Raw genomic sequence first — 17,005 nt, 5'->3', positions numbered from 1 at the left:
GCTGCCAACCGAGGGTAAAAGGGTATCCCCAGCCCTGCCCCTTGGTACATTCATAGATATCGCTGCCAACCGAGGGTAAAAGATCCCCAGCCCTGCCCCTTGGTACGTTCATGGATATTATTGCCATCTAAGGGTATAAGATCCCAAGCCCTGCCTCTTAGTACATTCATGAATATCGGTACCAACCAAGAGTAAAAAAATCTGCAGCCCTGCCCATTGGTACGTTCATAGATATCTGTGCCAATAAAGGCTAAAAGGGTATCCCCAGCCCTTCCCCTTGGTATGTTCATGGATATTGGTGCCATCCAAGGCTAAAAGGGTATCCCCAGCCCTGCCCCTTTTTTATGTTCATAGATACTGGTGCCAACTGAGGGTAAAAGGGTGTCCCCAGCCCTGCCCCTCGGTACGTTCATAGATATCGGTGCCAACCAAGGGTAAAAGGGTATCCCCAGCCCTGCCCATTGGTATGTTTAGAGATATCGGTGCCATCCATGGGTATCCCCAGCCCTGCCCCTTGGTATGTTCATAGATATTGGTGCCAACCAAGGATAAAAGATCCCCAGTCTTTCCCCTTAGTACATTCATAGACATCGGTGCCAACCGATGGTAAATGATCCCCAGACCTGCCCCTTGGTACGTTCATAGATATCTGTGCCAACCAAGGGTAAAATATCCCCAGTCCTTCCCCTTGGTACATTCATAAATATTGGTGCCAACCAAGGGTAAAGGATCCCCAGTTCTGCCCCTTGGGGTGATCATTGGCTTCTATGGCAGGCTATAGTAATTAATTCCCACTCCTGCTTCTCGGTGTGTTCATGAATATCAGTGCCAACCAAGGGTAAAGCATTCTCAGTGATACTTCTTGCTGTGATCGTGGATTTCTTTGCCAATCGAGGCTAAATAATTCCTACTCCTGGAAGAAAACCAGAGAAATAGAGTTTTTTTTTTTGGCAATTGTGTAGCATGTAGTATTTAATACTACTAGAAGTGAGTTCTTGTATTAGCACAATATTCTAGACAGAGTTCATCTAAACAGCGATCAAGACTTACCTAAACTCAGAAATTTTCAGTTTACATTAAAAGGTTAGACAACCCTTTTATGTAATGTAAAAATTCTGTGTTTTTTTATTTATTTTTTTTTTTATTTTTGAATGGGAACGCAAAGCCTCCTGGAATACCTACGTCACGCATCCCAGGAGGCTTTTATAGCCCTTTCATCGATAGAAAATAATTGCCAATCTCACACAAGCAATTGTTTTCCCCAAACTACGTCACCTGATTTTGCGTCTGCGCAGTGTAAGATCGGCTGACGCAGGAAAAAAGACCTGAAAGAGACCAGATGGAAGAAACCCCTGACGAATAGACTGCTGTGCGGCATTCAAGGTAAGTGTTTTTGTTTTGTTTTGGGTTTACTTCCACTTTAATGGGAGGACAGAGCCTCCCGGGATACCTACGTCATGCATCCTGGGAGGCTCTGGCTGCTCCTTTTGTGCATGGCCTGATATTGGACATGCGCAGAAGGCATTTTTCCACCAAGGGGAAAGAGATGCCTATCTCACGCATGCGCAGTTGCTGATCTCACTGCACATGTGTGCTCACTTTTTTTTTTTTTATAAATACAACTGCATACGTCATCCGATCCATTGTCTGTGCAGCGTGAGATCGGGTGACCTAGGCAGAAAAAGGAAGAAGATGGCGGCTCCCGCCACTTTTCCAAGATGAAGGAAGAAACTAGAAAAGTGCAGTGTGATGACTGCTCTGAAGAGATCGAGGGATCTGTGAAAGTAAGTGTGATATATCTTTTTTTATTATTTTTTTAACTTTAGTTCCACTTAAAATGATCCTATGTGCACGGTTGTTGGCCACCAGTGGATGCCACTGTGTCCTCATGTCCGCAAGAGTGTTTGTTACACACATTATATGGACACGGGTGTGACTTGGAGTATAAACAGATAGATTTGTCATTTTCAGGTAAAAAAAAAATAAAAATCTATACCTCAGTGTACATGGTATGTATGATTTCTGCATTCCCAATTACCTATTCATTTCTTTTCTTTTTTTAGGCATCACATTTGGTGGAGTAATGGAAATAATGGAAGGTGAGCTATCTTTATTTGTTAATGCATCATGGATTGATGCAGTGTAATTTGTGCGATGATTTAGCCTATTGTTTATTTTTGGAAGAGTGTTGAAATGAATTTTCTGTTTAATTAACCTGTCCTGAGCTGTGAGACTAGTGCCTGCAGACTTGCTTCTTGTACAAATAAACATTTGGGATTGGCAACGTTGGAGAGTCCTGGTCCCCCCAAACTTGTTGGTTTCAATTAGAAGCTGTGGAATGAACCACATCAGTTTGGTTTTAGACATTTAAATTGACAAATGGCAAATAAAAAATACCTACATGAACAGTCACAAAATGTTCCACAATGCAGGGCACCCTGGTATGCATCTACCAACTTCAGTTTTTCTAGATTAGTGGGTATCTCCAATTTCTTCTCATTCATGGTCCATAACTATATTAACGGCTACTCTAATCAAAAAGATATATGAAAAAGTTTGAAAGGTGTTTGGAACTGCCTGATAAAAAGCTCTGCTTCTCCCCCATGTTCATTTTGTTCTTACATCTGATGCTAGAATGGTTTTAAAGTGACTATTGTGGGCAATTAATAGTTTGATCGCACATTTGCGAAAAAGTGTCCCAAAACTTTCTATTACTATTCTTGATGGCACAGTGCTGCACTTAATGCATTATTGCTGCCAATACACTACAGCTAATAATTACATATGTAAAGAGAATTCTTTAATTACTCTAGAACTGTCATGGCTATGTAGTGAATGACTTATCCAGGTAGTCAATAGAGTCTTGAAATTAACTTGGATGCTTACTGGACCATTTAGGCTTGGCCATACTTTTAAATGAAAAAATAATTTGAAGACCATTCATCTTGACACAATATACAGGCATATTTATTTTTGGAAATGTAGGCAGCTTTGTTCAGTGAAACCTTGCATTGTGTTTCACTTTCATAAGAAAAGCAATCGGATGATATAGCTAAGACCATGGCTGATTACTTTTATCGGGTACTTCTAATTGTTTTACAGCATAATGATCACACTGGCAGTTCTGTTTATTCTCTCTGTGCATCTCACCAGATAACGCAGACTTGGAGCTTTTGACTTCCCTGCTGGAGGAGAATGAAGCCGCTGAAAACAGCGGGTCGCACTTTTCTGATGCTTCAAACGAGCCTGATGCCTATGATGAATTATTTGATGGCGATGAAGAAGGGTCTTATCATGAAAGTGACAGTGCAGGTGAAGAACAGGGCATTGAGGTCAAAGAAAATTTTGATACACTGTTTGGTGATATTGACGATCTTGAAGATGATAAACCTGCTATTCCAAACAACACGCAATCCCCTTCACCCACTCAGGAAAAATCTAAAAGGGAACTGGAAGGTAGGTTTTACCCACAGATCATCTTAAAACAATTCCACTTCAAGTCTTTCTAGCGTGCATATCTCCCACCAAAATGTGTGTGTGTGTATATTATTATTATTATTATTATTATTATTATACACTATTTACATAGGGCCATCATATTACGCAGAGCTTTACATAGTCATGTCACTAGCTGTCCCTCAAAGGTGCTCAAAATCCAATGTCACTACCATAGTAATATGTCATTATCAAAGTCTAAGGTTAATTTTGGGTTGAAGACAATTAACCTAACTTCATGTTTTTGGAATGTGGGAGGAAACCCACACAAACACAGGGAAAACTTCTGTAGCACTTAGTTTATATATGCAACTTTTATTTTTTTATACATAATATATATATGGTAGTCGCCCCAGAATTTTTGTTTAGCAGGTAATAATGGTGAGCTAGGCCTCCAGGTGTTGGTTAGTAGGTTAAAGATTCAATATGTCAGCTTGCTGTGACATAATGAATGTGTAAAGCAGATTTATTTAATACTTCATTAGCTTAGGTCAGCCAGTAATGGGTTTTACCTCATATACAAATTATCCTCAAAACGTATGATCTGTCCAAGCTCTTCTGTAGAATAACCTAATACCGGATCCCTATTTAGGGATTACCACTGGCAGTTTTTTTAATGCCTATATGCATTAATTTTTTCCCAAATTCTAAGAAACATACTGTGTTTACTGCTTTCTGACAATAGAATGTTTGTCTGTATGCAACAATCATATTAGGTGGAAGCTTGTCTTAGGTCAAGATGTGGGCAGTTCTAACCTTACATGTAGTGACTTGTGACATACATCTCTCTGTTAGAGGAACTGCAGAAGATGCAGGAGCAGATGAAGAAGTTACAGGATCAACTTCAGCAAACTGGAATCGCTCAGTCACCCAGCACTGCATTGCCTCTGAAATCGCCTGCCAACACCAAAAGGATAGCAGGTAATTTAAATTGTGCTGTTTAACTTCCTATTGTGATGTGGTAAAAGGGGCAGAAAACTAAATACTGTATTACTGCTGAGTTTTGATCTTTATGTCTGTTGTACAATTTATAGCAAAATATGTTGACTTTTTGTGCTAAACAGAGACTTTAGAACTGAATTCCCATTAGAAATGTTTAATGCATTACTATCTATCGCACATGCATGGTACAAACCTAATAAATAATGCAGTAGAACCTTGGTTATCCGGCACCCACACAGAATGACCAGTTGCAATAACTGTAGTTTCCTGTTAACTGAGGTTTCTATTTTTCAGCCATTCAGCACTAGACTCGAATAGGGAGACTTGTCCTCATTCACCTCTAGTCCTGAATAGCTGAGAAAAGGGAAACCCTGATGACACTTGAGCAGCCGTCAGGGTTTCCCCTTCCTCAGCCAATCGCGAAGCGGAGCTAGTGCTGCAGGAGTAATCAAGAAAGCGCAGCTGTCGGTTGCATGTTATCAGATAACCAGGGTTCGACTGTATACTAGTACTAAAGTGTGAGAGGAGCAGGATTTAAGTGAGATGAAAGGGTTGCATAAATTTTTCTTTATATACTATAACAAATAGTTGTGATTTGTTTTGGGTCATGTGAGTTTTGCCTTAATTGGTATACATGTAAATGTTGATGTCTAGTTAATGTCATATGAAATTATTTCTGAAAACTTTTGCAGCACCAAAATCACAATGCAGTCCTTTAAAGGAAAGGAATGTTAAACCTATGCAAGGGTCCAGTTTGTTTGCTGCTAAACTTGTCAGCCCATCTACCTCAACTGTGAAACCTCAGGAAGCTGCTAAAAGAAAGCTTTCGATGTCAGGTAACAAAAAATCTATAACTTTGAATCATTTCTTTCCAGAATTCTTTTATTTGTTTTTAAGCATTGTTCTTTATATATTACAGAGAATAAAAGTCCTCCACAAAAGAAAATTCCAAATTTGGTATCTCAGGCTGGCCAATCTGTTAGTAAATCGAACTCTGCAGCACTAACCTCACCCCAGCCTGCTCCTAGTAAACCCTCTTCCAGTCAGCAGGTGTCTGTTGAAAAATTCTCTGGACTACGACTCAGGTATAAATCGGAATACAGAATAAGCATTTTCTGTTCCTTTTAGTAAATACTCTTTCTGTGTGAGCAGTAATTCTATACTTTACGATGATTTTACATGTCCTGCCTTTCGGCTAGGCCTATCTGACGCCCTTATGTGACAAATACCTGGTCACTGTTCATTAGAGAATGGAAATATTGGCTACACTATCCTGGGAATTGCTAGGCATCATTGAAAGCCAATTTTATTGTTTAGAGTTGTGTGTTTTCTTTTTCTCTTAAGTGATGATGTTTCTTCAATGCATTTAGGAAACCCCGGGTGTCATCTGTTGAAATGGAGAGAAAAATGAGCGGGAGAAAAATGATCAGACTCTTCCAATTACAGAACAAAATTGCAACAGAAAAGCTGGAGGACCAAGACTGGGTTACGTTTGGTGTAATCATCAAGAAGGTCACACCTCAGAGCTCTAATAATGTAAGATAACTGTTTGCTTAAATACAATTTTAGTAAGATATGATTGTCTTATGTTTGTAGTTTTCTAGTCATGTTTTGCACATTATATGCATTGTCCCTGTAGTATGTAATACCAGGTAGACTGCATTTTGTGTTTCCATCCAACTTTTTTTGCTCCTTAATACAGTAAAGGTAATTATCTTTCAATATGCCAATGCTAGTTTGTAGGAGTTTTTTTTTTTTTTTTTTTTTCTTTACTGGAAATTAACTTTAATTTTAATTTTATCTGGCCCGTTGAAACCTCTCTGTACTTCAGCAACTCCGATGAAGGAGAGAGAATAAAACGGGCCACGGTCCGTCGCTCTGGCCGGTGTCCCTCTGAGCACCGGCCAGAGCCACGGACCATGTCCCCCATTCCAATCCCAGGCTCAGGGAAGTGGGCGGAACAACCCGCCCACTCTCCCATCGCAGGCTCAGATCTGTGATTAGAGAGTGGGCAGGGTTATGCCATCATGACGTCACGTTCAGTCAGATTGTGGCCCCTGGGTAAAAAAGTTTGCCCACCCTTTGTTTATATTCATTCATTTATTAGCCTGTATTGTATACATGTGGAGCTATAAACAGACGTCTTCTTGCTGTATTCTAGGTTGTTGGTTGCCAACCCTCAATTAATTCCAGTAAATGTGTGCATTGAAGTGTTTGTAATTGTGTAACGGAAAGTAAATGACTTGCTACTTTTTTTTTCTTAGGGCAAAACCTTTAGTATTTGGCGACTAAATGACCTGAAAAATTTTGATACATGTGTATCCCTGTTCTTGTTTGGTGATGTACACAAAGAGCACTGGAAAACAGATCAGGGAATGGTCATTGGTATTTTAAATGCTAATCCCATGAAACCTAAAGAGGGTTCAGATGAGGTAAGTTTCATCAAACTTTAAAAACCATGTGTGTTCATTAATATCTAACCTCCATTGGTCTTTTATGATATATACAGCAGCACCTACAATTTTGGGACAATGTTGTGGGGTATTTTCCCCTTTCTTTCCCGGCATGTACTTTATTAAATTCTGAAATACTGAAATAGTCAACGCTGAACTTATCAACAGTATATTTCACTTCCAACCAGTAATGTTGTTGTTCTTTGGCAACTTCAACGTACGTTCACAATTTTGTCCCCTTAGCTCAATCATATTCAACATATATATATGTATACATATATACATTTTTTTAATAAATCATAAGAAATGAATATTTTTGATTTTGTCGCTTATGGGAAAAATGAGTACTGTAGTTTTTCGAGGTTTCTCAGGCCCATTCATTTACAAGGCTTTTATATTTGGTATCTATTTAATTCACTTAAGTACATTTTAGCATGTGATCAGAATTGAAGTTTTTATTTTGTGCATTGTAAGCATCTCCACTTTTTCATCACAGGTGTGTCTGTCTGTTGACAATCCACAGAAGATCTTGTTAATGGGAGAAGCAGTGGATCTGGGAACATGTAAAGCTCGTAAGAAGAATGGTGAACCCTGCACACAAATGGTCAATTTGGTAGGTTACCCATCTGCTCTCTTTGCGCCACTCTTTGTATTTAGTTCCCGAATCTTGGGAGGTTGTCCTTTAAACACTTCATGACTGAAGGGTTTTCACTATTGTAGTCTATCCTGTGCCCTTTATACCAGACTTTCATTTAGTATCGGAGTTTAATGTACCTTTTTCTAGTCCAAAATGTTTAGTTTTTGTTTTGAATGCAAATTTTCACCTTTAAACATCAAATTTAATGTTTATATGTAATGTCAGTTCATAATGCCCATTTAAAATTATGTAAATGTGCTAATAGCGTGGCATGGGAAGCAGAATTCTAGGATTCCATGTACACTTTTAGCTGAAATGGTTCTGAAGATCCCACCTACAAAAAGACATTGGGTTAGAATAAGTCATGAGCAACAAAAATAATAAACAGTCTAATAGGTACACCTCTGGAAAGATTTGGGGGAACTTAATATTTCACCCTCTGGGAAATAAGTGACACTATTTAAACTTGTAAGTACATGAAGTGAATGAGATTCAGGTCATTACTTTTATCATTATCAAGAACATTAGAGCATGACCCTAAACTAGCAGGAGAAAAGTTTAAAACTAACCCCAAAAAGTATTTTATTATTGTTACAGACGTCAATTATTTAATAAGTAGTATGTTAATCAAAACTAAGTGAATTTTAAGGGTGGGAAGGTGGAGTACAAATCAAAACATATATCCAGACTTGCTATGGCTAGTTGCCTCGTGCAGTCTTCAGTATTCTGTTGCTGCACAAACGCTACATGGTGGTACTGTTTTTAGACATGTTCACTTCAATGATCTCTGAAACATGTTGTTTTTCTTTATTTAGAATGACTGTGAGTTCTGTCAGTATCACGTACAAGCTCAGTACAAGAAGGTCAGCGCCAAACGGGCAGACTTGCAATCCAGCTATTCTGGACATGCACCTAAGAAAATGGCAAGGGGAGGAAACAGCCTGAAAGAGAGACTGTGCCAGGGTGGCTTTCATTATGGTGGAGTGTCATCTATGGCATATGCAGCTTCAATGTAAGTAGACAGACCTTGGATTTGAAAGTGGATTATCAAATGGAGTAGTTAAACTTACTGAAAAACATAAGTATTAGTGCCTATCAAATTTAGGTAAACTGAAGAATTGAAGTTTTCATAATGTTAGTTCTTTATATTAGTATTCCACAATTTATAGCGGCCGTGGATACCTTTGGTTCTTTTTAGGTATTTGTATAGGGTTCTCTTAGTCTCTTGGGCACCAGAAACCTTAAAAGTAGAGAAGGGGAGTGTTCCTGCTTACCCCATACCCGGAGATTACATTTTTTTTTTTCAGCGGAGATCCATGACAATATGAGCATGGGAAAAATCAACTCTATACAAGTTAAGTTTAAATTGATTTTTTTTTCCTTCACTGTCCTTTGAGGAAAATGGGTAGTAGTACAAATTTCCCACAGAGTGCTTTCCAAGTCTACAGTTATGGAAATGTGCTTTTCCTGACTCCTTTAAAGCAGAACTAAACCCAGGTTATACTTGCCTATCCCCATTGGTCCATGGGTGCAGCCATCTTTTTCTACCTTCTCTTCCTTATTCCGATCTTAAGCTTTTTTGATTGGCCTGAATGACGTAACTCCCCTTCTCAGGCACCAGCTGCAGGGGAATCCAAGATGTCATGGGTATCCTGGCAAACAACGCTGAGCTGTACATGCGCTTCCACTTTGAATGAGTGGGCCAGTAAAGCAGAGCATCAGGAGCTTCTGCTTGCAATGGCTAAACTTTGACCCTTAATTAGTTCTGCTGCCTAATGTGACTTGGTCACTTCTGCTCATTCAACCCCCATCTGCTACCAGCTGTTCTGTAAGTACTTTAGATTCTGCCTCATACATTGAGCTATTTCTGTATCTGTCACCCTATGTTATATAGGATCAAGATGGAACAAATGTGGTAATCCTTATTGCTCGAGACTTGAAGCCCAAGTTTTCAAAGCTGGACGTTCCTAAATTGGCTACTTAATGCATCATCAGACATAGGAAACACACTTTCACTGTAACGCATCCCAGATATTCCACTTTTCACCACCAGTTTCTTTGTGACACAAATCCTTGCTTTCTCTTTTTACCAGAGCCTTGGCTCTTAGAACCAACCACCACACTTCTGCCCTTTTCATTTTGTTTCAGGGCCCACTGGCCTCTCAAGTAAGATTTTTGTATATGTAGTTTCCAGTGTTGTTCTTCCCATTCGTTGCCCTATGAATCCTTTGGATGTAAACTTGGCTCTGCAATCCCACTGGGAACTTCTGTTTAAACCCATAAGAGAAATGACTTTCTATGCTCACTAATGAGGTAATTTTTTTTTTTTTTTTGTTGCATACACTTTTACAAGGGGAATGTTTGAACTGTTTGGCCCTTCTTGGTTTTGCATAAAGACAAAGTGGTATTAAGGCCACAGCTTCCTTCTTAAGTAGTTTCTGCTTTTTACTTCACATTTGACATTCATTCTTTCTTGCCTGTTTTTGCAGTAATATTTGCTGGATGTGGTTTGTGTTGTGAGAGTATAATTTTTGTTATCCCTAATGAGCCATAAGGGTACTGCAGTATCACAAGCTATCATCTATAGGCAGCCTAGACAGGCCATTGTTTAAGCATTTAGTCTTATGAATCGGGCTCTACCACATTTGGTAAGGGCACATTCATCTGGATCAATGAGTATCTTCTGTTATACCAGGGGGATTTTAAGGAGTAACCAAACTCAAAAAAAAAAAATACACTTACCTTAAATCCTGCAGGACAGTCTGATCACTCCGGGGGTGTCCTGCATCGGGTCCCGTGTCGTCCCTGAGCCAACGCTCGAGGCGCCTCCATCTTTGTCTTCTCTTCCGGGTTCTTCATCCTTTGTCACCCAACCCATGCGCAAGATCGGGTGATGTAGGATGAAAAAAAAATTTGACGATCTCACTGTGCATGCGTGAGATCAGCAAATTTTTCTCTTTGCACAAAAAGGCTCCTTCTGCGCAATGCTCAGGCATGCCCAGAAAGAGCGCCCAGGAGCCTCCCCTGATGCATGACATAGGTATCCCAGGAGGCTTTGTGCTCCCAATTACACTCGACTGCCTAAGAGTTAGGGGGCGGTTCTGCATCCTTCTTTTTTTTTTTTTTTTTTAAAAAAAGGGCATTGCATTAAAAAAAAAAAAAAATACAGAAATTTTACTTTACTTTAAAAGGGTTGTCTACCCTTTTATGTAAAGTGAAAATTCTGAGTTTAGGTGCACTTTAAGTCCTTCTAATGCCAGCCTTTTTAGTATTGATATTATTATTATTATTATTAAACAGGATTTATATAGCGCCAACATTTTACGCAGCGCTGTACATTAAATAGGGATTGCAAATGACAGACTAATACAGACAGTGATACAGGAGGAGAGGACCCTGCCCCGAAGAGCTTACAATCTAGTAGGTGAGGGAATTTCACACACATTAGGATGGGCGATATGTAGTGTGGGAAGTAGTGGTGGTTTCAATTGACAGAAGACAGGTAGGCAAGTTTGAAAAAATGGGTTTTGAGCGCTCTTTTAAATGAGCAGAAAGTAGGAGCAAGCCGAATAGGACGAGGAAGACCATTCCAGAGAGTTGGAGCAGCTCTAGAGAAGTCTTGTAACCATGCGTGTGATGAGGTTATGAGTGAGGAAGTCATTAGTAGGTCATTAGAGGAGCGGAGAGAGCGGCAGGGGGAGTATTTTTTAACCATATTAAAATAAGGTGTTTTTCCCAATGCTCAAATGTGTGTTGGTGCACAGCAGTGATGTTCATAAGGACACCATAATGCGTCTTACCAACACATATACATCACCAAGCAAGGTGCTCTACTTCACTGCAGTTAACCAAATTAATTGGCTGCATTTATTCTGTGCATATTGTCTGAAATAAACTTTAGGCTCTGTGTTAATTGTTGTGTTCCTGGTAGGGGGACAAAAAATTGTGACATTGTGACCGAGACAGGAAATGAAGGCAAGTCATTATTTGTTGTCATTAGAGCAATAGGGAGAAAAAAAAAAGGCTTCCAATGGGGGACATTCTGAGACGACCGTTTAGATCATCTGGATGGATTTTCTCTAATTTTTAGTCCCCTTTGGATTGAATGTGTGAGGGAATCCAAATGGTGGTGTGAGGACAGCAAAAATAACCTCATTGGGGCCTAATTCTTCCTTGCACAAAATTGAAAAATGGTTTTTGAGTGGACATACAACCTAAATGTATGGAAGTAAATTACTTTGAATAATACATTGATATATAAACATTCATTTATGCATATTTTTATTACAGTGCAGCAGCGGCAGCACCTAAGAAGACCGTCCAAACAACTCTATCCAAAATGGTTGTTAAAGGAGCAGATGCCATAGCATTGGAAGCAAAACAAAAAATGGGTATATAAATTTTCTTTTATGTGTCTTCTAATGAATATTTCCAATACAACATACAGTGTCTAGAATTACTTGCTTTTGCTCTGCAGCTGCTGCAAAAAAAAACGCTGTACCATGTTCAGAGGAGTTCAAGGAGCTTTTAACCATGCCAACTCCAGGAGCATTAAATCTGAATAGGCATTTGTCAGGCATGAAATCACAAGGTACGAAACATTATACATTAGGTATTCAGTAGTAATGTTACTTTGCATTCAAAACATTTTTTTCAATTTACCTTTTTTTTTTTTTTTTTTTTTTTAAAAGCAACCACTGCTAAACCAGGATCCTTGGTTCAGTCTCTTTCCGCTTCAGAACTTTTGAAACAGCAGAAACAAATGTTGTTGGATGCAAGAAAGAAGAGATCAGAGGAGATCCAGAAAAGGTTATTTTTAAGGCCACTTCATAGTTTTTGTAGTTCCCATTACTACACCCTATCCATATAGTGGAAGGTGTTTGTGCTTTGTTACACTAAACCTAAACTTTCGTATCAATTTATCCTGAAAGTTGTACATTTTTAACCTCCAATATAAATGGCTGCTTAAAAAAGCAAATATTAAACTGGCATGTATGGTATATACCGTATTTTCCGGCGTATAAGACGACTTTTTAACCCCGAAAAATCTGTGCCAAAGCCAGGGGTCGTCTTATATGCCAGGTACCGGTACTTACCTGCAGCTTGTCCGGTGTCCCCGCGAGTCCTCCTGTGCGAGCCTGCACAGGAGGACATGAGCCTGGATAGGCTCCCCAAGAGGAGAGCCTGGATAGAACATGCCCATTCATTCCCTAGAACTAGTACTGTACTGTTCCTTCTGCCTCTCAGTTCTCGCACAATAGTGAGATCTGACAGGCAGAAGGAACAGTACAATACTGGGCGTATAACACGACCCCCAATTGATTGGTTAGAGTGGGGGGTCGCCGGAAAATGTGGTACTTAAATATATGATCAAAAATATCAAGTGTTTATCTGAAGATGCTTTGACTGGAGCAGAGGTCCCCAACCCCCGGTCCGCGGCCCACTAGGCTGTCTGACTGGTGGGCCACGGCTCTGGCTCTCTGGTGCACCCACTAGCGGGATCAGGAGAGGGCTCCCCGTTTTTGGGGGAGGACGCACCGGCCAGAGCCGACGACCCTGTCTCCCAGAGACATCACAGGCTCCGTGTGGTGGGTGGGTTGTGTCTCTGGACACAACCTGCCCATTCTCCCAGGCTCAGACCTGTGATGAGAGAGTGGGTGGGTTCTGGCATCTTGGTGTCACTTTGGGAGAAGTTTCTTCCCCTTTGAGCGACATACGGCTCCCCACGCATACACGGTCCGGAGTCTGGACCACTGACCTAGAGCACAAAAATCACTAATTGGCAAGTAAGTGTTGTTGACCCATTTAATTTTGATTTTGTTAGGTTTCTTGACAGCACAAGTAAAACGGAACAGTCTAGTTCAACCTCAAGTGTTATTCAAGCAATATTTCAGTCTCCAAAGCAAGCTGCAGTGTTCCCCAAAGCCCAGAGGACGTCAACTCCAATGTTAGGTCGTGGCTTTAATGAGGGAGATGATATCCTCTTCTTTGATGTGTCTCCTCCATCTGCCAGCAAACTTAATGCTTCAGCTGAAGCAAAAAAGGTATACTGTAGTTTAAAGTACAAAATGTACGCATTCTTGGTATATTCATTGTTGTTCAAAGTGTTATATCTATGGAAACCAAAATCTAGTAAAAGGGGATGTTTGCTGGTCCACTTATATTTTCTAGCAATGTATTTTTTTTTTTTGTTTACAATACATAAAAAATTGCAATTGAAAGTGGGTGTACTTAATTCCCCTTTAGCCTGATATTTATTTTTTTTCAGCTGAAACATTAAAACCACCAGCCCAATATTGTGTAAGTCCCCCTTGTTCAAATATCCTGTGGTATTTGGCATCAAGACATGACTTTTGAAGGCATGTATAATGGTGGCCAGACGTGCGGGTATGAGCAAAGTGTCGGTGTGTCATGTTTCCCACTGAGCCTTGGGCAGTTTTTTTTACCAAAAAAAACCTAATGGGACTTTCAGGCACAAACCATAAAATCATATTTTTTTTAATTAATGAAACATCAAAAAGAAATCATTAAACATACACAAATAACATATACAGTAGTGACCAAATGTACATAGTTAAAAATTGATGTGTTCCTCTACGTGTTTTGAACAAACGGCTTCATCAGGAGAAGCCTTGATATATTATTCAACATTATTTATCCCATGTTTGGTCACATAGCCATGGAAATATCAATGCCAAAAAGTAGGAGGCATTCAAAATAGTTGGTTCCTCGTGGGGAGTGAAACACAGGTGGGTGCATATGAGCAATTCCTCTCTTGATATGATTTATCCTGGCCATGAATTTCACATATGAGGCACTTATTTTGTGAATACCATTGGTGCTATGATTGCTCTCTGGATCCAAAAACAGTTTTACCCTGTAAAACTTCTGAAGAAGTTTTCTGTATTGAAATGAAACGCATAACAATGGAGAAGATGGTTATAACCAACACAGAACATAATGCTTTTAGGAATTTTGTAATGTATTGATTACTGTATTGTGCTATTGGGTGTTTAATATATGTGAACTATAAATCAGGAACTGTTTGAAATGTTTTAAGATAAGCTATTTTTAAAAATTATGATATCAAAAGAATATTTAAATTTGGTGATTCATAATATATGCCAGTAAAATCCCAATGTTTGTTTTCTAAATGTCAGTGGGGTGCTGGATATCATAAAGGAAACCCCAGTGTACTCCCTCATTGCATGTAATACTGTGTAGAACGATGGATTAGATGTGTTACCAGTTGTCACAGGAACTAGTCTTTATTACACAGATCTTCTCACCCAAAGCACCTGAATGTAAGGGGAGAACATCTTTTGATTTGCTGTGTTCAATAAGTGTGTTGGTGCTATGCTGTGCAATTCTATTCAGAATGGCTTTCAATATATAAAGCCTGAGAAATGTACTTCAGTTAGCCTTTTTAATGAGTAATGTGGTGTCAACCAGATAAAACAATATTATTGGGGTTCATTTAGTACAACATAAATCATATTTAGGACATTACTTTCTCTCTTTACAGATTGCTGCTATCCGGAAATTGCAAGCCAAAGGACAGATGCTCACCAAAGAGGATCCTAACGGCATCAAGCGAAAGCGTTCCAGCCCACTGGACATTGATAAAGTAGTTGAAAGGGCAAATGGAGATTCCATGTCACCTGAAGGTAATCTGCCCTAACTGGCTGTTTTGCAGTTATGTTAGTGTCTGTCCAAAAGCATATTTATTTTTCCAGAAGCTTCTAATTAAAGCTACCCGTGCTTATCTCAGGACAGCTATGGGATTTTTTTTTTTTTCATTTTTAGTGATAATTTAGCAGACCTTTTAAAAGTGTAAATGGCTTGATTATAGCAGTTTAACACTAAAAGTTGATTCCAAGCTGTGAGCCCAATACTTAAGCAAGACACTTGATTTTACACGTCTACTACTGTAGATATCTAGTGTTGGTAGATGTTATAGTTTAATGTGATCCTTTCCTGGCACCTTGTCAAAGGTCATAACATAACACTTTATGCAAATCTCCAATGTATTCTTTTTTTTTTTTTTTTTTTTTTTTTTCTTGTCCTTTTAAACCCTTTTTGTCTTGAACTCCCCCTCATTTTTTTAACTTTATTTATATTCTCTGTTACAAGGCTTACCTGTCTTTTTATCCCTTAGGCTAGGTCTACACAGACTTTTTTTTACAAAGCGCAATTTGCATTTATATGGGTTTTTATGCACTTTTATTAGCGTGGAAAATGTTTGCCATGTTTTCACGCCCTATTGAAATCAATGGTGGCGTTTACCCGCGTTTTTGGGTGTTTAACAGCATTAACCTGGAGCTTTAATTTTTTAAATGTTGCAAGCTACGTTATAGATAAAGCTCATAAACGTGCCTGAAGGAAACGTACTGGTGTAGATTAGCCCATTGGAATGCATGGCAATGTCAACCTTTAGACTAATGTAGACTAAGCCTTATGCCTAAACCAGTATTTCATGGTAGATTTTCTTTTTTTTTTTTTTTTATGTGAAATGGACATCATATTTTTCTCAATTGCTTGTAGTGGTTTCAGACAAAACTGTGGCGTGCGTACAGGTGCGCTCCTAATGTTCTGCCATATGCAACACTAAAATTATACCCAAGCAGCAGGGTCCCAACACAGTGCAATTACTTCTTCACAAGTGTAGATGCTGCAAGCAATGTCTGGCCATTAAAAGGAGACGTAGCAGTGGTCGTGGACGTTTCATAAATGCTTTCTCCTTGACAAGTTTTTATTTCCCACCTTTTCTTGGGAGCACCTTTTATAGCCTTAGTCAAGAAAGGGCTGCTCAGTCATTTTTTCCATCTTTATTAACAGTTCTTTCCTTTTCAATCCCATTGAATGGATTCTTTTACCACTCAGAAGTTTGTAAAATGGTTTTTGGCAAAACTTTAGCGTCCTGGTCTGTGTGTTACTATTTTGAGCTTTTTTTTACCTTATTGTAATGTGTAGTTTGTATCCTTGGCTGACAAATGCTAAAAGGAGTAAAGCATGAATCGCACACGTTGCATGATGTACAATAATGTACTGACTAGTTTGGACTCCTTTCTAAAGCTGATGAAGAACCAGCCATGAAGAGACACAAAGAACAACTTGCCTATTTACAGTCAGAGGAGTTCCAGAAGATTTTAAAAGCCAAATCGAAGCACACGGGAGTACTGAAGGAGGTAAATAACTAGAATGTAATATTTTGTTTTTAAAATATTTGGGTTTATGAAACGCTGTGTACTGCAATTTCCTTTGACATAGTGGGCTTTAGAGACCCAGTCAAGAATAAGCATTTGTTTGAACCTGAATCTCTACTCTGATATTGCCATCATACTTCAACCTCTAAGTGAGAGGTGTATGAGACATTATTTTTAAAGCAGAAATGTCAGACTGGAAGGTGCTTATTATTAATATTATTATTATTACCCACCTGGGCGTTTCACTGATGTCTGGATTTCTGTACCAAAAG

The 17,005-nt window shown here is 39.1% G+C and overlaps 1 protein-coding gene across 3 annotated transcripts in view; it reads left to right on the top strand.

Moving 5' to 3' along the window:
- MCM10 (minichromosome maintenance 10 replication initiation factor) overlaps positions 1 to 17,005 on the top strand; it is a 22,643-nt gene that overhangs the window by 751 nt on the left and 4,887 nt on the right. Inside the window, exons 2-17 of one of the 3 annotated variants that reach the window (XM_072401766.1) lie at positions 1,656 to 1,784; positions 2,064 to 2,099; positions 3,154 to 3,456; positions 4,291 to 4,416; positions 5,130 to 5,273; positions 5,357 to 5,522; positions 5,808 to 5,973; positions 6,702 to 6,869; positions 7,387 to 7,503; positions 8,343 to 8,539; positions 11,818 to 11,918; positions 12,005 to 12,118; positions 12,219 to 12,336; positions 13,352 to 13,571; positions 15,053 to 15,194; positions 16,603 to 16,715. In XM_072401766.1, the coding sequence (XP_072257867.1) occupies positions 2,084 to 2,099; positions 3,154 to 3,456; positions 4,291 to 4,416; positions 5,130 to 5,273; positions 5,357 to 5,522; positions 5,808 to 5,973; positions 6,702 to 6,869; positions 7,387 to 7,503; positions 8,343 to 8,539; positions 11,818 to 11,918; positions 12,005 to 12,118; positions 12,219 to 12,336; positions 13,352 to 13,571; positions 15,053 to 15,194; positions 16,603 to 16,715 (2,211 nt within the window). In that variant the 5' untranslated portion in view covers positions 1,656 to 1,784; positions 2,064 to 2,083. Of the gene's footprint in view, positions 1 to 1,655; positions 1,972 to 2,063; positions 2,100 to 3,153; positions 3,457 to 4,290; positions 4,417 to 5,129; positions 5,274 to 5,356; positions 5,523 to 5,807; positions 5,974 to 6,701; positions 6,870 to 7,386; positions 7,504 to 8,342; positions 8,540 to 11,817; positions 11,919 to 12,004; positions 12,119 to 12,218; positions 12,337 to 13,351; positions 13,572 to 15,052; positions 15,195 to 16,602; positions 16,716 to 17,005 lie in introns of all 3 variants that reach the window. The other 2 variants (XM_072401765.1, XM_072401764.1) reach the window with 2 other exon arrangements.

This window comes from Pyxicephalus adspersus, chromosome 2 (genome assembly GCF_032062135.1).
Source record: "Pyxicephalus adspersus chromosome 2, UCB_Pads_2.0, whole genome shotgun sequence".
Classification (NCBI taxonomy): domain Eukaryota; kingdom Metazoa; phylum Chordata; class Amphibia; order Anura; family Pyxicephalidae; genus Pyxicephalus; species Pyxicephalus adspersus.
This window is presented reverse-complemented; position numbering and strand designations above follow the sequence as displayed.